This window comes from Epinephelus lanceolatus, chromosome 14 (genome assembly GCF_041903045.1).
Source record: "Epinephelus lanceolatus isolate andai-2023 chromosome 14, ASM4190304v1, whole genome shotgun sequence".
In the NCBI taxonomy this organism is placed as follows: Eukaryota; Metazoa; Chordata; class Actinopteri; order Perciformes; family Serranidae; genus Epinephelus; species Epinephelus lanceolatus.
In genome coordinates this window covers 15328691-15349775 of record NC_135747.1, presented here as the reverse complement: position 1 = coordinate 15349775, position 21085 = coordinate 15328691, and the positions used below count along the sequence as shown (strand labels likewise).

Genomic DNA, 21085 nt, shown 5'->3' with positions numbered 1-21085 from the left:
ACTACAAGACTGGATGTTATCCACTTTTACACAAAAGTCAGTCAACTTAAGCCCACTGTACAAGTGGGGAATGTGTGACATTTTCAAATCTAGGTCCCACTTCTCATTAAAATTCCAGACGGATTTTGTACTTTTGCCTTTTTTTTTTTCATTTCTCCCTTTTTTTTTGGCTTTTGGTGTCTCCACTCTCGGTCTTAGGTAAATGAAATTTCCCTGGCTAATTAAAGCCTATTAAAGACAGGTAATGTCAGGGCTGGTGGCAGGACCATGACAAAGTGCTGATAATTGTCTGCCAGACTCACTAAATCCACCTGTCCTGCAATTATCACTTCCCCCCCCTCCTCTCCTGACACATTAATCCACTGCGGGCCGCTTGGCAGGCTGATGCCTCAAAGTGCATCCTGCAAACACAGATGTTGGATTTCAGACTAGTTTAGCATACACATGCCTTATGATGACTGCAGCGGAAAACCAACACATTTTAAGGAGCACACAAGGCAGCAGCCAGGTATTTTATAGATGAGTACCTACATACGTATGTGTAATGATTTATGATTATGCTTGCTTTTAGGATTAGATCTTGGATCAATTCATTTTGCCATGGACACATAATCAATCAATTCACTATTCCAGTCCCTACAAGAGAAAGATGCAAGATAAATTATAGATTGTAAGGCCATATTAATTATTCAGAGCTACTTGAGACCATTGATCAAGCTAATCTGAAATAATAGACATTGTCTTGTCTGTGTTCTGTTAACAGGTACAAATGGATATTAGCTATACTTCGAAGGCAATGAACAGATCATTTTGACTAATCAGTCAAAAGGTAACAATGTTTCAAATATGAAATATCTAATTTTATGCCCTGTCGAATAACAATTCAGATTAGAGTATTGTAATTATTAACACGATTCAAAGGCGCGTCATATTTCATTGTGGAACTGACTGTTTAAATGAGGTGAGGAAATTGACAATGTTGGCATCAATGCAGCACTGGCACAGGAGACAGCTATGCACTTCCAACTGGGAGGCTCCTTGCCTATGGTCTAGCCTTGAAGAAAACATCTGGACAACATGCTAATTATACCAGTGGTTAACGGAGAACATGTGCTGTTGTGATGGGGAGGAGTCACCCAGGGTTGGAAGCTAGCTCTGAATCCCAAGTCAACCCCTAAAACCAAGTCCCTGGACACCTAACTATCTCAAGTGTTAGATCTGTATATACAAAAGTTTTTTGAACAATACGACAATTCCCTCCAGAGTGTGTCCCATTTTGAGTTGCACTTCCTGCAACATGTTTCAGGTATTTAGGTATTTCGGGACAAGGACCTTAGAGGTTGACATTTACATTACATTTGAAGATCAGACAAAAGGTTGATGCATACTAACAACAGCTAGATCATCCTGTGGAGGAGTAGGGTGTGTCACTATGGTAGTTGTAGTCAGGGCATACCTTCTGCACCAGTTTATAGTCTACACTGTAAAAGGCTATATAGATGCATATGACTTTGAAGGGTTTCGAGCACAGCCAGGACACGTGGCTCTGCGTCTGCTCCTGATAGCACACCTTGGAAGGGTCAAAGCTGCAAAGGGCAGTCTTCTTGTTGCGGTCCGTCTTCTCGTACTCAATGCGACAGTTGAATGATTTGGTGTCTTTGGTTTCCAGCGTGGACTGCTGGGCGATCTCAAACTCCACCACCTTGGAGGGCGGCACCAGGCTGACAGACACGTTCCCCAGGCCTGTGGAGTTGTGGCGAAAGTAAACACTAAAAGTGCCATTCCCGTGGTCCACGATCTTCCCTGTGATCAGCAGGTTGAGTTTCACAGTCTTGATGTTGGAGTGGAAGTCCCCCCACCCGAACATCTTTTTAAACTTGCCAGTCTTGACGATGGGTCTGCGTTTAGTTCTGGCCTGTGCACCCTGAACATCTGTCTGGTTAGATAACCAGTCCCAGAAGTCCTCCATGTTCTGTAAATATGTAATTTCCCTCATGTTGCTCTTGAACCCGGGGGAGCCCCTGGCAAACAAACGAAGGGGGTTGAGGATCCGTGGACTGGCTCCCGTGGGAGAAATCTTATGTTCGTTATCACTGTCGCCCCACTCGATGAGCTCCGTGGCTCCTCTGTGCACTTTCCTGCATGTGACCTTCAGAGAAAACAGAGCAAAGGTAGACAGGAAAACATTAAGTGACAGAGATTCTTTCTGAAGACAATAATTCATTTAATGTTTCTAAAGATAATACAAAAAAGCACTGTGTGGTTCACAGGGACAGTGATACCTTTCACAGACCAGACATATAACAGACAATCCAAGTAAATTCAACACTGATTGACAACTTATCTCTGGTGATTGCACTGTGAAAATGCAACAGCAGCAGTTAAGCACAAACGATAAAGAAAACTGAGCGCCGAAGATGGAGAGGAAGAAAAAATCCCACAATGAGCATGTAGCTGCCCACTTGTCACACAAGTTAAGATTTACTTTAGGAAACACTGAACGACAGAAAAAGTACCCTTGGGAAACATTTTGTTTGGTAAACGAAAGCTTTACAAGAAGTATTTCAAACAGACGCCGGCACTTCAATCAGACGGCAGAAGGGGTGCTCAGTCCTTGGAAAAATGACATTTTATTGAGGAAAAAAAAAAAAAGGCTCAGCACAGACGTTTGATTTCCTGGCACAATAAAATGTATTAAAGGAATCAAGTTGCCTCCTTGAACTTTTTATACTTTGAATGCAATTTAAAAAATAGCTTGAATCAGCTGGTGTAATTCATTTATTGACAAATTTTGTTTCATATTCAATGTCCATCATTTAGACTCCTGTCTACCAAACACTTGATGCAGGGACAAAAGGCAATGAATGTGATTACTCACTTAACTCACTAACCACAAAAACAGCATTCAACTGCTTATCAAAACACTTGTGAACATAACTATTATCAATATTTATAACTGCTTATATGGACTGTTCACACAAGTAGCAGGTTTATTCCTAATCATGATAATGAGAATATTATTTATAGTCGACTGTTGTCGACTGTTGTCAGCTCCTGGAGACTTCACTGCCGCTGCTCAAGTAGCTACTAGTACTTGTGCTTGGTTGATTGTTTAAACTTCAGTTTCAGCAGGGCTGCTCAAAATATTCACCCCGTGATCTGCACTTTTCTTCCTAATAGTTACTAGGCAGAGCCACGATTTTAATACCATCACAGTTTAGCTCCTAAATAATCATGGATGTATGCGTATGCTACATTCATGAACGTGCCTACCTAACAGGATATTGAAACAAAAATATCTCATAGTTTAGGTTTATTTAATTGAAATATTGTCAAATTTTAATAGCATCATATGAAGAGATTCCTCCATGTGCCACTAGAGGGAGCTTGCATGTACCATAGTTTGGGAATCAGTTCTAACCAACGTAATCTCAGTTCTTTACAAAGAAAAAAAATGTAAGGAGTGATGTCCTCTTTTTCAAGTTAAAGGAATGGTTCAACATTTGTTAAAATACACTTACTCACTTTCTTGCCAAGAATTAGATGAGGAGATCAACACTAACATCTCTAAGGTAAGCAAATTTTCTTTTCATTGGATGGCGAAGGCATGACCCACCCTACGCCTCTGACTGGCTCGTTGCCTACATTGGTTGGATTGGTTAGGTTGAGGGTAAGGGAAGTGAGATTGGTTGGGGTTAGGGTAAGTATGTCAGGGTAAGCCAGTCAGAGAAAGAGCAAGGCAGAGTGGTCAGGTCATGCCTTCACCATTCTTGGAAAAATAAATTAGCTTATTATTTTCACACAAAGATTGGAAACAAGAGGAACAGCTAGCTTGGCTCTGTCCAAAGGTAACAAAAAATCTCTAATACACCACAATTTACACGTTACCTGTGGACAGAGCCAGTCAGATCTCCCCTTGATTCCAGTCTTTATGCTAAGCTAACTTAAGCTAAGCTAACCGGCTGCTTTATATTCACTGTAACGTGATCTTGTCACCTAACTCTCAGCAAGAAAACAACTAAGATTATTTCCCAAAATGTCAAACTATTCCTTTATACTCAATGTAACATTTAATTTTTACAATCATCACAGCGCATTCAAAATATTTTCAACTTGCAACATTAAAAGGACATTTTAACTGACATCTACATCACTTATTGTACTTGTCAGATTTGTAACGTCTGACAATAATTAAATAAACAACTTAAACAATTTTCTATTCAAGCCACTGGACTGACTAATTTAAGCAAAGGGTCTGTTGTCTTAAACGTCAGTGGGCAATCACTTGTCTATACAATGTTAAGGATGCTTTTGTGTGTGTGATGGCCGAGGATACTGGCAGGCCTGTGCAGTACAGAGTGGGCATTCCTTCACAGCAACCAGGATCAAAAGAGAAAGGGGGTTTCTTTAGTTCCAATAGCAAAGCACAGTAAAATGGCATTAATATCACAGTGACACTATTTTAGCAGCACCAAGAGATGGTGAAAATCAAGAAATACACAACCCAGTGTAAGGGAATAATTCTGGATGCAGGGATGAACCCCAGCTGGGCTCATATTTGCATAAAGCTTCTAATATTTTAGGACGACTTGTCAGATTACATGACAATGCAAATCCCTTGGACTTAACATGTGAGCTGGTCTCGCACCAGCGTGGCTATACTTAGATACTCCAAGGTTATAAACTTTAGCTTGTAATGGTTCCCAACAATAAAACAGGCTTCTCCAGTAGTATGGTAAAGTATGTGCTAAGTGCTAATCCAGACGCAGCAATGAACTGTGATCCCTCCTTGTGCCTTAAAGCCTTTTAGCTTCAGGAGCGATTCCTGGTCCACTTCAGATAAAGCTTTAATAATTCACGGCAATAAGCTTAGCTAGTTTTATTAGTAATTAGCAGTGCCGGCTTTCCCCGGGCCCGGTTGTAGGGATCACTGAGAGAAGCAGATGTTGAAAGCACTGAGCAGCGGCTGTTTGAATTCTCACTGAGCTGCTGCGCACTACTTCCAGACTAATTATAATTTTGCTGTAAGCCTAACTGAGGCACATGTGTACAAAGCTAACAAACTAGGTCTGTCTGCTACAATTTGTTTTGCCACACTCACATTCCTATAAAGCTTTGCATTCGACATGTAAAAGGGCTGCATGCATCTTATGTTGTGCAACTGTGTGCCTTATAATTAGAGCTTTTCTTTACTAGGCTGCTTATGTCCCAGACTGCGGTAACACCTTAATGTAGCAAGCAGGACGTAATGGCTATCTGGATATGTAATGTGAAATCAATGTGTCTCCCACGGACAGTGAGCCTGACCCATCTATCAGCCCTCACAATGCTTAATTAAGACAGTTGCTCCTTGTAAACATGGATGAATGAGGCAACACTGTAATAATGTCCCTCTGTGTAGCTCATCACATCCACAGTCATTTAATCAACCAGTTCCAGTGGCGGTATTCCCTCACTGACACTGACACTTAGTAATACCTCGTGTGAGCTCAGCTGTTAATTTGATTTGACTCTTACAACATCACAATAACAGGCGATGCTGAACATAAAATCTGTGGGACTGCGGGCTCCCAACAGGAACATTTCTTCACTGCTGTGAACAAGAGGGACGCAGCACTCGTCTTCCCGCCAGCCCGAGCTGTTATATCCGTTACACATTGTGTGACATGCTGCGCAGCTTAAGAGGTGAAACCAAATTTTGTCTTTCAGTGTAAATCTCAGGTGAGCTTTGTATAGGATGATTATAATGGAAATGAGAGAGGAGTTTAAGTATGATGAGCAACTGGGGAAATTGCTGTGACAACAAGGGGATCAGCAGAGGGATATCTAATACTTATATGCCCCAAGAGAGATGAAGCACTGGGAACTTGAAAGCTTGCACTGACACATAGGCTTTGGTTGCTCTTGCTGTCTCCCCTGCACACACGCAGCAGCAGCACCGACACACACGCTAACACTAACACACCTCGTTCATTTCGGCAGAAGTAGTGTCTCTTAAAAACACACTAAAGGAATCTGAGTTTTTGTACAACAAGATGCTGTGAGAAAAAAAAAAAAAAAGAGGCAAGGTCTGATGAAGGAGAATCTACAAAAGCTTAATTAAGATTTCTTAATCGGTGCTGCTGTGCTAGAGGCGTTTCGGGGCGACTTGAAACAAGACATTATTATGATAATAACTGCAGACTTATGGAGCTGAAAACACCAGACCTCATTTCAACAGCACCAGGCAGTGACTTGTGGCAAACATTGCGGATATCTGTCTGTGTGGTTTAGCTTCTTCCTCTTCCTGTACATCCTAAACAAAAACACCGAGAGGTGCATCAACCTTACACCCCCAAGCAGAGATATTACATCTATATACCACGGCAGTCAAAGGTATATGTGGCTTATAAAAGAGTAGTCATACGGCAGTAAACACAAAGGTGGGTGAACTATAAATGCTGCCAGTATAAACAACAATAGTGAAGTCTGACTAACACAAGTTTTATTTTTTCATACTGGAGCTGCTTATGGGTGGTGTTTAATATTCATTATGTACACCTATTAATCATCATCATCATCATTTTACATCACCACTGACAGGTAGAGTGCTGCTATAATTTACACTCAGTAATCTCAGGAGCAAAGATAAAATATTGCTTTGAGACTTTTTTGCAAAAAGTAATGTACGTATGTATGATGTAAGACATCACATTTCTTTGACTAATATGAGAAATTTTGAGGCCGGTGTACAATCTACATATTTTACATACTTAAACTCAGATTGGCTGGGAGTTAAGATAGTGGACTAATGAGCAAACAAAATCCTCAAAGTTCAAGTTATCATAGTTATTTTTGGGGGTTAGCAGATGTTAAAGGCAGGCTGACCCATCTAACATATTCAATTTAATTTTAAATAGTATATTCATTTGCACAAAACGTTTTGAAAAATACTTTAATAATATGTGAAATGTATAAAAGAAATGTTGGCTAATATTCAGTATACACAGTAGATAGATATATTAGATCAGGTTATTGTAACAGTGCATGTCTGATAAGTAACAAGAGACTGCAGTATGGCAATGGCAAAAATATGTTTAAGGTCATTAAAAATCATGTCAACCTAACATTGTTTGCCCTCCAAAGCGTACAGGGAAGTTTATTTTTCAGCTGTCAACACATATCTTTAAGTCTTAAATAACCAAATTTAAAAATCCATATCAGAGATGATTGTTTTTGTTATGCAGCTATGTTGAGAAATTAATATTGGCCACTATATTGTAATCAGATTTTTTTACACTCATAACGTCATACACGCCTAAAAATGGAATGGAAATACGATTGAATTTATCTTATTGAATATTGAAAGTAAGAGGGTAAATGACAAGTGGGGTTTTTTGTAACGTAATTTGCCATGTTGGAGTGTAAAAGGAATTTTGTGTAGTTCATTTGAATGGTGCTGAACCTAACGTTCTTTAAAAATTAAACATTTACCATACCATTATAAAGTATGCCAGTATAAAAGTTGGGAAAAAATAGTTTTGCGAAGTTGATCCTCCACACAGTCCTTAAATTACACACACATAGTCTAGCTGTCACTGAGAGGCTGTTGCTTCCTTTATCAGAGGAGAAAAATGCACATTATTTATACTTGAAGCAGAGTTGGGTAAATTTCCTATACATCTCCAGCCTTTTATCTTACTTTACAAGCAATTATTGCACTGGATCTTCTTGCCACCGTCTGTGTCAAAAGTGCTTTCACAGCTGCATAAAATTTTCTGTCTGTGCACCTTGGTTGTGGGACTAACTGCAAAATATTGTGACTGTGCTTCCAATATTTCTTAAGTCTCAAAGTCACAAATTGCCTTGAAGAAAACCTGTTAATGTAGCATAAAATCTGATTTTAGTGGAGTAATTGATAGATATTAATGGTATGAGCTGTGTGTTTCTCCTGAAACTGACTTTATTTTTTAACTTCCTATATTTTTCACTAGTATATTTGTATCTCAAGGATCTTCCTGACTAAATAAAGGCTAAATAAAACATCCACAATGTCACTAGTTCAACAATCACTTGTAAAGGCTCCGTCGATACACCCCGTGTAATGTATATTTGATGTAATGTTGTGTGAATCAACACTATCCAGAGGTATTAGGGGAACTTAAATACTGACAGTGGTCTGAGCAGCAGCGAGCCACACACTGAGTCAGGATGAATCAGCCTCGACATTCATCTGTAGTGAGCATTATGGAGCTGGCTGCCTGCTTGTCCCGTGGGTAGACATATCTTTTAGAGGCCTGACATAAAGGTAATTGCCACAGTGACCAGAACTAGCCTCTAGAAAGTTATTAAGAAGCCAGTGACATCTGGCTTCTGGATCATCTGAAGAGATGCCATTAAAATGCATTTTCAGTGAGCAGCCGGCGACATTGTGCTCGGCTGTGATGGGTTCTGGGCCTCAGGCAAGGCTACAGTGTTGTTTTGATGCCGGCGATGGAATCTCTTTCTCAACCTGGCATAGCTGACAATGTGGCCCCCCACTTATGATCTGAGATCTGCTTTCCTTTCTTTTTTGTTTTGTGTAAAAGCCTCTGCGTCCTCCTCATTACCAAGTTGCTCGTATCAGTCAGCTAAAATAATCTGTTTTTGAGTTTCCCATAGTTGATTTTTCTCCAGCACATAAGGTTGGGATATGCGTCTGGGGAAAATTGGTTTCAGGCATCTTCCTCACAATAAACAAAATGGGCAATTAACCTGCTCATCAGTGCAAGCAGAGCTGTTCCAATGATGCACTCCACTGTTCTTCATGGATTTATCTGTGCAAATTGACCTCACTTTGGTGGTGCAATTCATTTCTCTGCTAATTTTCTGTGTCTGAAGCTTCATTAACTTGATGCGCTTCTACGTAGTAAAAATCTGGACGTCCCGCGGAAATTACACCGGCTTCACCACTGCCTAGCGTAATACTTTCCCAGCACTATTGCTGCACAACACCTGCCATATTAGAGCTGCTCAGCCACTACTGCTAACGTTAGACCCCGGACTGACTGCAGCCTTTTGCTTTCAAGCGTCCAACATGACAAGCGGCTCCACTCACATTAAAACCATTCTCAACCTGCAATCCCCTGCCCCACGTCCTTCCCCAGCCATCTTCCTCCTGATGTTACAGGGCATATCATTTGTAATGATTCACACCCAGAGCCGGTTCCAGGAGAGAAGGCCCTGGAGGCGCTTAGGCAGCCCAGAGCCCAGAGTCTACACGCTGCTGAAGAATAGATTGGTGCTCTGATCGCTGGAACAGCCTCACGCTCCAGAGCCATCACTTTTAATCAGAGGCCGTCCAGGGAAACACATGGCAGGTGCTTCAGCACTGTGGTGGATCGCAACAGCAAGTCCACACCGGGGGCACCTTACCAATCACACACGGCTATGGTTAGTGTGTGTGTGTGTGTGTGTGTGTGTGTGTGCATGTAGCATATCTACTCCCCTCCAGTATAATCCTTTAGGCCATTACCACCTGACCTCTGTGAGAATGAGACAGAGCACATATCTTAACACTCCTGCTTAAGATGTCATAGATCCAATATTGAATTTGTGGCTGAATTCACCATCTACATACTTGAGATGATTTGTAGTTATTATTAGGTGCAGCCCGTATCTAATGCATAATTACAATTTAAGCCTTGTGAGAGTGAGATGTATTTATTTTGTTACTCTATGTTTAGATGAAATACACCGTATACAATACAGTCTATTTACATGGCTGCACAACGATCACGCCGGCCGTTAAAGACCTTAAAAATCACCCTGTTGACACCTCTGTATCTTTACAACACAGCAGCTTCTCACTGTCTTAACATTTTGTACAAGTGTTGACAGTGGGAGGAGAGGGAACGGCAAGCTCAAAGGAAAGTGATGCTGACGTTTTCATTGCTATACTCCCAGCAGCAGCATCACCATCTCCGTATCTCCACAGCACATCACTTCTACCTCTTACTGTTGACAGGTGTGCTAGAAAAACCTGAAGAGCGCGCATCATGTCGTTGTCATGAAACATAATATGTAACGAGTGTGCTAGCGCTATCGAGAGGTGAGGAGGTGTTTATTATCAGAGTGAGCGACGTTAAAAACACAAGCCGTTAACATCAAACTGTGTGAAACACGCTGAATTTGGTTTCTTGCTTCACATTAAGCGTTCCCCACATTAAGTGTGCGATGCAAAGTGTGACCAAAATGATCAAATAGCAAAACAAAAGTACTTTGCACAAACAAAGATTTTAATGCTCCATGAGGTGTGCAACGATCAAATGCAGTTTAATGCAAGCCTAAAAATTAAGCAGCCAAATAGAAATATTAGAAATAGCTGGTTGGCTACAATTTTCCACTCTTTGCTTTATTGCCAGTGTTTGAAAATGTATTGTTTGCTTTCAACAATATTGCCAGATGATGAGTTTAATGTTTCAGTACTGTGTCAGAGAGCATTCATCTTGCAGAAGTGTCCTTGAGCCAGACACACTATCTCTACTAGCTCCACAGCTGTCGATCTGTCGCTGCATCTGACCTCTGACCTCTCTTGTGGAGAAGTGAGAAGACATTCAAAGCCTTGACAGAGAGCAAGAGCTCTTACCGCTGCCCACTGCCTCCTCCAAGAAATTATAAATATGCAGACCACTTGAGCTCTAATGGAAATTCTCTATCCAAGCAAGTCCTTCCTTATTGTGACACAAATACAGCAAAACAAATTGAGCTCATGAAGTTATAATGCACGTGTTCCTTATGTATGAACAATGTTGAGGAGCCTGTTTTTACCACATGTTGTGGCAAAATATTATCTGACTGCTCATGATGTCACTCGGAGCTGCTCATATCCTATCATTAGCATAAATTACAGCACGTAGCATAACCCTCCTGTGCCTAGCATAAATCCTACAATGTGAGTTATTAGTCATGTTTACAGTGTCACAATCTTCTCTTTTCCTCTCCTCCCAGCAGCTGACACTGACTGAAGCCATGCCTCGCCTCACCTCTTTTCAACATTGGCGGACTTCTATTTGTTTTGGTGTTTGCACGAGTCGTCGTAGTGGAGCATTTGGTATCATTAGAGAGCATTTCCCTACAGGAAGCATTACACTAAACTGCACAAATCACACACAATTACCTCTCCTGCGGTGTGGAAGCTGCCAAGACAGAATTGTAGAAACGTGCTTCAGTTGTTCCTAATAAAGGGGACAAATTACAGGAAATGATACCACATTTAGCTCAGACCTCGCTTATATAGTGTGTTTGGGTAGTATTTACATCAGCATCGTGGTTGGTCCTTTTATACGTGTAATACAGCACCTAGTGATCCAAAGGCACCTTCAGGGCCTAATGTCATCTGCATCATCTATTTTCTGTTGGGTAAAATAAATGTCGGTCATTTTGTCAAATCTACGTGCAACGAAAATCTGTTTTCCATCAGTGCCGTAATGCAGAGCAAGTTGGAGTGTCAAAAATGCTATCTTGCAAGAAAGCCAGGACGTGGTTTGTGTAAACCAAGCACAACTTACTGGGAACTCCACTTGAAGCAAACCAGTGTCAAAAAGCACAACCAGGGCCGGCCCGAGACTTTTGAGGGCCCCAAGCAGGATTTGCTTTGGGGTCCCCTTTATTTTAACATGTTGCCCTGAACCACCTCATGCGTTGTAATATTAGTTGCTCACATAATGTACAAATAATCATCTAAATACTGAAGAGAGACATATTAGTAGTGACGTCTATGTTAAATGCAGTTTTTGTCTTTAACTCCCAAATATTTAACTTAAATTCATGGGCTGCAGTGCTGACAAACTGTCAAAGAGATATTTATGTTGACTTTCGTTCTTGGATTGCTCATTAATTTTGTTTAACCTTTCATGTCATATCTAATGCAACCACATGCTGTGATTTTTTTGTTTGTTTTTTAGTTATAGAATCCCAGGAGTGCTTGTTTTGTAGGGGACAGTAAATTACTCACATAGCCTCAAAAAGTTCAGTTGTTATTACCTCTAGTTCATTTATAAAATACAAATTTTCTAGGGGGCTCCCAGAGACCAGAGGGCCCTACACAGCTGCTTATATCACTTAATGGGTAGGACCGGCTCTGCACACAGCACTCCTGCTCTTGTCTTATATTGCTTCAATATTAAAGTCAGATTGCCCATACTTGCTGTCAGGCAACAGGAAGTGAAAGTTGATTGGAGTAGATTTTCAGAGTGTAATTTCTCCAGGCTTTTGGATGAGTTTTGTCATATTTGTGGTCAAAATTTAAAAAATGCAACTTTTTTTCTTTGTCCAGATAAAACTATTTTTGAAGGCTGATACCCAAATCAAAATTTTGATATTAGCTGATATTTTTTCATTAGCTGCTTTGGTGAACTATAGCACCATTTACATTAAATTCTAAATTCAACCTTTCTTGCTCCCAAAGTATTTTCCCCATATCAAGGAAAATATAAATGAAGGAACAATCATGACGACAGTGACAGCCTTTGACGAGTCAGACTTGTTGGTTCTACTGCAGTCAATGGGCGATGGGTTGGGCACTGCAAATCACACTTTACCTCCTCATATCTTGGTTGTTTTAACTTTGACTGAAATATCCTTCCACCACATTAAAAAACACACATTTGATGTTGACTTCCATTTAAAAAAAAAAAAAAAATCTAAATATGCACATTTGTTTTCTTTATTACTGGTCTCCTAGCAGATCATGGCTCTGTCCAGCAGAGGCTGAGATGCAGCTGCAAATGCATATATTTAGTTAAAAATGTGTGTTCAACCCATTAACTCCAATAGAACTGACACCAAAGTCTGGCTCCACGAACACTTTCACTGTTGTCGTGACCGTTCCTTCTTTTATATTTTCCTTGCCCCATATTGGGATGGAAAGGGGCCTCTAAAACAGTATCAAATTTATGGAAGGCTGAAACTGTCGAGTGAGACTCAGACTCATGTCACTACTGAACAGTGGTGACATTATTTTGAGATTTACAGCCAGCGAGGGAGGTGGTGGATTAAGAAAAAGTAGCAAATATGACAGTGCAAAAAAAATTCACGACAAGTAATCATTCAGGTTTAAGTCAAGTATTACCAGCAAAATAAACTTCTAAAACATCTAAAGTAGAAGTACACACTGTGTAGCAGACTGGACCCTGTTTGTGTCGTATTACTGTTAATTGTATTATTGCAATAATAATACTGATGCATTAATATATAGGCAGAATTATATTGTTGTACCTGGTCAAGAGAGCTACGTCATTTCACGTAAGTTTAATTTGTAGATGTGCATATCAAATACCTTGTATCCAAGGCTTTGATTTGCAAAGGAACTTGAAGCTGACAGATAAACACAGTGGGGTAAAAAGAATGAGACTTACCCATAAAACACGCTTTAAAATTGTACTTAAGCACAGTAGCTGAGCACATATACTTAATTACATTCTACATCTGTTTGAAATCAATTCAATTGCTGCAAAGAGCAATGGATGCAATGCACTATTTATTTATCAGTTACTAAGTAACTAAAAGAAAATTAAAAGATGAAGGAAGAAGCTTTATCTTTTTGTAAATATTCACTGTGGATCCAATGCTCCCCTTGCATGAAAATCAATAAAAATTACCCAGCTATTCACAATTTACTATAACATGTTTCCTTTGTGAATTAACTGCAGGAGATCATTGTTCACCTACATCGGCGGCAAGGCCCAGCGGGTGAGAGTGGGACACTACTGCGAACATCTTGGTGTGAGTAATTTAAATGAAGCGATGATGTCAGGTGTTCAGAAAGTGTTGGCAAAGATCCCACTAGGAGAGAAGAAGGGGGAGTGGGGAGGGGCTCTGGGACGAGAGCCTCCAGGTAATCTGGATACTTGTGTTATCTCAGCACCTGCCACGTGTGACAGCAGCAAAGCCCTGAACACTTCACTTTTAGGCAGGCGTTACCTTTCAACGCATCATCAGTTTCATAATCCCCTTACATGGTCAAAGCGCCAACTCCTGTGCTGGCTCCTGACACCTGCAGCACACCTCCGTGTGTCTGATAGCAGGGATTCAGGAGGATAATACCACAAAGCGCGTCCGACTCAGTGTAATTATCATTCTCTTGACCACTTTTTAACACCTTCTACTTTGTACAACAATGATAAACATGCTTGTAAAACTCCTCAGCTAATACTTGAGGAGGCAAGGCATGCTATTTTGTCATGAATACTTCCAGTTTTCGTCTTTCCACTTTCATCTCAGGAAGACGTAATCTAAATGTTTCTCTCATTGAGCTTTTGTGTGTGTATGTGTGTGTAGGTGTGTGTGTGTGTGTGTGTGTGTGAGACAAGTTCAATTTTGTGTTTTCCTCTCTTCAAATCCGTGCTGCAAATGATACGGGTTGTTTTATTCAGAAATGTTTTCGCTTGATTTGCTCAAACTCACGTCCACTAAATTTGACAGAGCAAATGTTTCTGTTCCCAAAGCAGATTGCGCCTCGGCTGATTTCACAGAAGCAGCTCCCTTTGAAGAAGAAACAAGAGTAGGGAAGACGCTGTTTCCTTTCTCTCTGAGTAGCTCTGAAGACAGGTACTTCACAAGAAATATACAAAGACAGAGGGGAGCTGACAGTGCTTTGTTAGGGCTGGAAATGACAAGCTGGAAAGAAAGGCCTCAAAGCCCAGAGGCAGAGGAGGAAATGCAAAAGTGAGAATAATCAGAGAGGAGATTTATTGTACTTATTCTAAAGCTGTCACACCTTGCCTTTTACAAGAAAGCAACACAGTTTTAATTAAAGAGGTCAATCATTTTCCCGAGCTCTGACATGTAGTTTGATTGCCTTCTCCAAAGAACCAAACAGGGTGATAATTAAGAACTTAACATGTCAGAGTGTTTGAGGAGTGGCAGAAACTTCACTTTTGTGCATACTACAGTTGCGGTTTTATGCGACGGCGCAGCTGATTGTGAGTCATGGTATTTCAAACATAAATGGAGAACTCGCAGCTGCGATGCAACAACTCAACTACTGTCATTTTTGATTTAATGAAAGAAAAAGTGACACCCTGATTCCTCATATGAAGCTCCAACATCCACACAGTCAAAGCACATGATGTAAGTGATCTCCACCTTTTGTTTTGTTGCAGCAGCAAAAAAAGAGACGCAGACAGTAAAAAGAGCTGCTAAACAGCGAGGTTGTGCTTTAGAGAGTGCTGGATGTTTCTGACCCTGCAGAGCGGTAATGACAACGCTATAAGGTAGCGGAGCCTCCAGATCTAACACTGCCTCGGGCTGCACATCGCCCATAAAAATTCATAGCTGTGGACCAAAATCAGGAAACTCAAAATCATATTAAACATAATGTTTCCCACACCAGAGCCACCACAGTGGGTGTGATTTGCTCTATAGAGCTGCTCAGAACTTCCTCCTAACAATTCACATCATGAGGGAAGCTGGGAGGAAAGTAATCGCGCTGCTCATAATTGTTTGACTTAAGTCTTTAATGGTCCATCCAGCAGCCAGATTATGGTTATTGTCAATGCAAAGGGCAATAGCGTCACACCTATCAATCATTTGGAACTTCTTTCTTTTCATTTTAGGACCTTTATCATGGATTTATTGCCAGCACACACACAATTATGATTGATGATTGGAAAAGGGATGGGTTGCAGGGCTCAATACAGTCAATGCAACCTGTAGTGTCTGCAAGACACATTTGAGGGATTTAAAGCGCAGAAATGGCAACCTTTTCTTCAGAGGTCTGAGACAACATACAGGCCGAGGACTGCAAATGCCACAGACAGTATTGTTTATGAGGGATTATCTAGTCAAGCCTTCTGGCTAGAAAGATTGTGACCCCAATATGAGCACAGATACACATCAGCACCATGTAAGCCCTAAAATGATTCCTGGAAGGCAGCACATGCATACAAGACCCCTTCACTCTGTCAATCCATGTTTAATCACTTCCACAGACATTTCTACTGCCCTGCCTGCCATTTTCTCTCATATTTTTCTCGCTCCACACCCAATTTCTCTGGTGGGTTTTTGAAGACTTAAGTTCCACTCTTTTTTCCCCCTCTCTTTCTTACAAGGCAAATCCTGGGAGAGGTTGATGTGAAGACCAGGCAGAGCAGGGATGTGAAGAATATAAACACAATTTTTTTTATTGTCCAGAGGGAAAGGGGGGGCGCAGGGGGTTGGGCGGTGGGGTCTGTAAAAGAGACGAGGACCTTATCACAGCCCAGCAGCTCTGTAATTCGCCGCCATGATAAAGTGGCAGCACGGAAAACCTTACAAGGCTGGCACAATCCAAAGACGGATTAGGTTTTTCTGACATAAGCTTCCTGAAAAACTAATCAATCAGCCCATGCAGTATTATCAGAAGCGTGAGATTAAAGAGCTGCTCCTAATCCCCCCACTGTACATTTTATTACTCTTCCCAGTGTTAGTTGCCTTTAAATATACAATAAATAAATAATAAAACCAAACCTAATTGAGCATGGGGAAGGGGAAAAGGGTTAAAGAGCCCTTAGAGAGGGAATTTATGTAGAATTTGTGTTTTGTTATGAAGACAGGGATAAAACTGTTGTCCTTGCCAGAGCCCTTTCTGACTTTGAATAGAGCCTCACTGTCTCGCTCCAGCACTGCAGAGAAAAACTACAAGCGGGGGAAAAAAAAAAATCCTCTGGCAGAATTTTCACAATAATATTAGCGGCTAAAACTGAACCAAATCTACTTCACATTCTGACTTTCTTGTTCTAATGATTTTCCACTTTCATTGATGGATAAACAGATAAATGATCAAGTGACTGCATGTTAATAAATTAATAAATAAGTGTTGAAATTAATGCCAAATCCTTTGGGAAATGACTTGTAATCCCTTAAATCAGTACACATCAAAGTTGCAGAGGATGAACTCCAAAGCATGTAGCGGATCCAAAGGACAAGACACGTTCAGCTTACGAGTAAACGGCTAAGCTTTGTCTCTTTAATGCGTCACACCCTTCTATTAAGACGCTCGCTTCTGCCCTGTTCAGTCCGACCCCGGGCGGCTTGTAAGGTAATAGAGGATGTAGATATACATTTAACACCACGGCTGATCCTGTTGGCATGGGCCACATAGATGCTTTGTAATGACATAGCATTACCACAGAGCTCCTATCCTGGCAATAAAATACAAAGGCGTAATAGACTTTGTCAACGTCTTCTCGCACTTAATCCTGAGCAGTGCTGAAAAACCCACTTTCCCTGCACGCAATCTGTAGGGCAGGACAGGCAGAGGGAGATGGCAGAGAGCAGGGCTCTCAAGTATGTTTATCTACATTGTTCTGCTGTCATTGCACACAGGATAACTGCAGCAGATGTCATGGGGAAGAATGGATTCTCCCAGGATGGCTTTGACCCTCTTATTTGTCCCTGGGGTATGGCACAGATGCTGGGGCCGGGGTTATATTTTCACCATTTGATTCATGTTCTGGGTGTTTTCTATGTGAGTGTGCATGAAGGCAAAAAGAAAAGAAGAAAAGCATTTGTGTTTTTGGTTTCTTGTTTTGGGTGATGCAGCCACAAGTATGTGAGACTAAAGGCTACAGTCACTGAACCTCTACTTAAAACAATGAAAAATGTGTCCTTCATTATAACAGGGTACCCCAGTGGTTCAGTTGTCTGAGGTGCATCCTGTGACGCCATGGGTTGAAATCTAGCATTGCAACTTTGTCACATATCACCCCAATCACATCCTTAAAGTCTTCATAGTAAACTGTCTTTTGAAGCTGACATACTAAAATAAAAAAAAGTTTTTTGCAGCTCAAGAAGTTTGGTGCATATTTCATGCTTTCAGCCTAGTATTTAAACATTTTCCACCCTTTGGAAGGTGGGGGAATATTGATAAGGGCCAGTATGTCCCCAGTCAGACAGTGGTGGGTCTGCTGGGAGGGAAGCCACTGAGGCATATGAAGAGAGCCTCTCCAGGGAGCCAGCCTGGCTCTCTCTCCCTCTGGAGGCAGAGCTCCCAATAGGCACAGGGCTGATTACAACAGCAGCCAGAGCAGACAGCACTTTGCCACTGCATCTGCACAGTTCAAGGCTGTCTTTAAAGAAGCCCTCTTTTGAGGACGGCACAGATGTGAAGAACTTCTTCAATCACATGGCATTTTCTGTTCAGGTCTGATCACGGCAAGAGTCCCTAAAGCAAGGATGATCATGATAAAACCCACTCTTTATTCAACTGCCTATAGAGGACATCAGCAGCTGTTGGGAAGAAGGGGAAAGACCTTTATATTTCCATAAAGCTTATGATCTTCCTTTGGAGAGCTTATTCCTGCAATAGTAACAGAATTAGACTACAGAAAGATTCTGTCAAGAAGCTTAAGGCGATCATTTGCGAGTAAATACTAATAATTTTCCATATATTCACAGGGACTTGTGATTTCATCACATTGTATAAGTCATAAAGAAGGAAGAACACAGGCTTTGAAACCCACGGGCTCTGCAATTTGCACCTATTGTTCTCAGTTGTCATTTTATTTCTTTAACTCCATTTTAGCACAGCAAAGATACATCACGGGTGTTGGGGGTTCAACACAGAGGTCAAAGCTTGCTCAAGCCTTGAAGAAAATAAATGACACAAATATTTGTGTGATATATCTGAATAAATGAAAAGGCAGTTGGGTTCTGTTGGTTTTGTTGAGCCATAAGTGACACAGGCAGGATGCCAGAGCCAATATATAATAAATAAAAACTCACCACAATGAAAAAACTAATCTCTGCAAGCAGGCACATCAGTAAATGCTTCTTTATATTCAGTAAATAGTGAAGTGATTTTTTTTTAAACTACATTAACTTTATCTCTAAATTAAGAACACAGCAGAATTGTTAATTATAATATAATGAGCACTGTGCTCACATTCACTCAGAATGTAATGTGCATGTTCTGTATTATTATACAGATAGACATGCACATGCATTAACATTTCTCTATATCCATATGTTTCTTAGGAAAAGCCACAGTGCAGTGTTATGAATAATATGTTAATTCAGATGCTATTAGGAAAATTAACTGCATATAATATTGTGCATTACTGAGAAAGTAACCGTCTGTTCTGCAAAATTAAATCCAATCAATTTGGCAATGCATGTTTCTAATGTGTATATATTTTATTCTTCATAGGCTGCAGAAATTATGAATCACCATATTTGTATAGGTCATGAAATGTCCTGCATCTTGATAAATGTTTAAAAAATCTTGTACATTAAAATAAGGTGTTTGGGTATTTTATTGAATTAGTTAAAATAACACAAAACAAGCTTATCCTCTGTTAGACTGACTGAGGAGTTCATGTCGGCCAACATATTTACTGCTGCTGACTGTGTCAACTAAAATTTCACGCCAGGAATTTATTGAATTGTCATTTGGCATGATGTGGTGACTGAGTAATCTTACAATGCATGAGCTATACGATGCATATCTACAATGACTGACGACTCAACAAAATGATGTGAGTATAAATAATAAAAAAAATATAAACATATAAACCTTTAAGTGAGACAAGCATATGTCATGTAAGAGGCCAACAGCATAATACTAAAATAGAAATAATAATTTAACACAAAAAAACAGCACATTTAGTGTCTCTAACTTTGTCTTTCAAGACTTCTAGGTCGCAGACATATTTCTACATTCTCAATCATTTCACATCTCACCTGGTGCAGGAGGAAAAGAAACAGGACTGTTTGCAGAGCTCTCATCTTCGATGACTTCTCGACTTATTCAAAATGAGCGGCGCTTAAATCCTCTCTGGAAGATTTGGAGAGGGACAGACGCACATGCCGTTGAAGCATTGCTGTGATCACCTGCGAGAAAAGTGGCAAACATTCACGATGTGAAATCACTCAAACCCCCTTTTGGTATATCTGGGAGGACCTCAAAGATTGTGCATTTGAACCTTATCTTCATAAAAAAAATAGAAACTTTCTCTTACCGTTTTTTCAAATGTAATACCTCACTTAGTTGTGTAAGGCGGTTGCAATCATCCTTGTTCAATCCACTCTCTGGAAAGACTCCTAAAATCCTCTCAAACGTCTCCGTCTCTCAGGGTGTTGAGTGAATTTTCCTTGAGCAGCTGGGACACTTCTCTACAAACAAGGTGAAACGGCTACATTCAGTGGCTCAGCTGAAAACAAACACTCCTCTAAGTTGCGACACAAACCAAACCGAAATAAACTGAAGACTATATTTCCCCCTACTTCCCGTGCAGAGGTATTAATACAATGACGACGTGCGCGGCAAAGTACAGCCAGGTGAGCCCGGGTCCCAGTGACAGGACTGCAGTCAGTCAGACAGCAGTCCGCTCGCTGTGCGCTCTCTTCAGCTCTACTTGATTTCAGTGCGCAAAATCCTCCGCTGCGCGTCTGGAGACTCCAAGGTCGGCGCGCATCCGTGCAGAGAGTCAGACGAAAGATCTAGCTTTGAAGTCTCACTCACTCCGTGTGGGAGACAAGTAAGAGGTTTGATGTCACTGTTATCAGGTTTTGTTCAGCAACACGTCCATGTTTTAACCCTTTAAACGTTTAGTCGTGTAATCCCGCTTGCACAACTGCTAGTTTTATGTTAGTGATGAGTGGACAGTCACTTTAGAGTAAACGTAGCAGTAGCCGCACCTTTTGAGATGAGGGCTCTGTAGGATGCATACACAACTTTAACACTGTTTTATTATGTTTAATGTGAACAACGACTTCCAACAGAGCACACTCATATCTACAGGGGTGTTTGAATGATGCCAGTAAAAAAACACAATGTTGAGTGATCTTTATTCATTTGAGAACTGGCTGACGCAGCAGTCCTGACCACACGGTGCATTCAGCAAAAGGTCAAACGCTGTGCTGATGGCTATACAAAGGCAACAACACTTCCTACTTTGGGCAAGACTGGAATTTAGGGATCCATGTGACTTTGGCACCACCATGTGGTTACAGCCAAACAACTCACCTTACAGAGAAGGCTGTGCAGTTGCAGTTAGTTTACAGGGTGCAAATAGTTAATTAGTTATACCTAAATTCAAAAACTCTGCTGGGTGTTTGAACTAATCACCCTACATTTTCTTTACAT

General features: G+C 40.8%; 1 protein-coding gene across 1 annotated transcript; it reads right to left on the bottom strand.

Annotated features, from left to right (window-relative positions):
• Positions 1–123: 123 nt before the first annotated feature.
• Positions 124–20479, bottom strand: nxph2a (neurexophilin 2a). The gene is made up of 3 exons (XM_033615337.2): positions 19959–20479; positions 19681–19830; positions 124–2149 (listed from the first exon to the last, which is right to left on the bottom strand). The coding sequence occupies exons 2-3, from the start codon at positions 19723–19725 to the stop codon at positions 1403–1405; spliced, it is 792 nt and encodes a 263-aa protein (XP_033471228.1). The 5' UTR covers positions 19726–19830; positions 19959–20479; the 3' UTR covers positions 124–1402.
• Positions 20480–21085: the final 606 nt, after the last annotated feature.

What these genes read in the sequence shown, in the direction of transcription:
- nxph2a (XM_033615337.2), bottom strand. Translation starts at nt 19,725, where the DNA reads ATGAGAGCTCTGCAAACAGTCCTGTTTCTTTTCCTCCTGCACCAG. An exon ending in TTCTTTTCCTCCTGCACCAG is followed by an intron (nt 2,150 to 19,680) that starts GTGAGATGTGAA and finishes TTTTCTCTGAAG; the next exon opens with GTCACATGCAGGAAAGTGCA.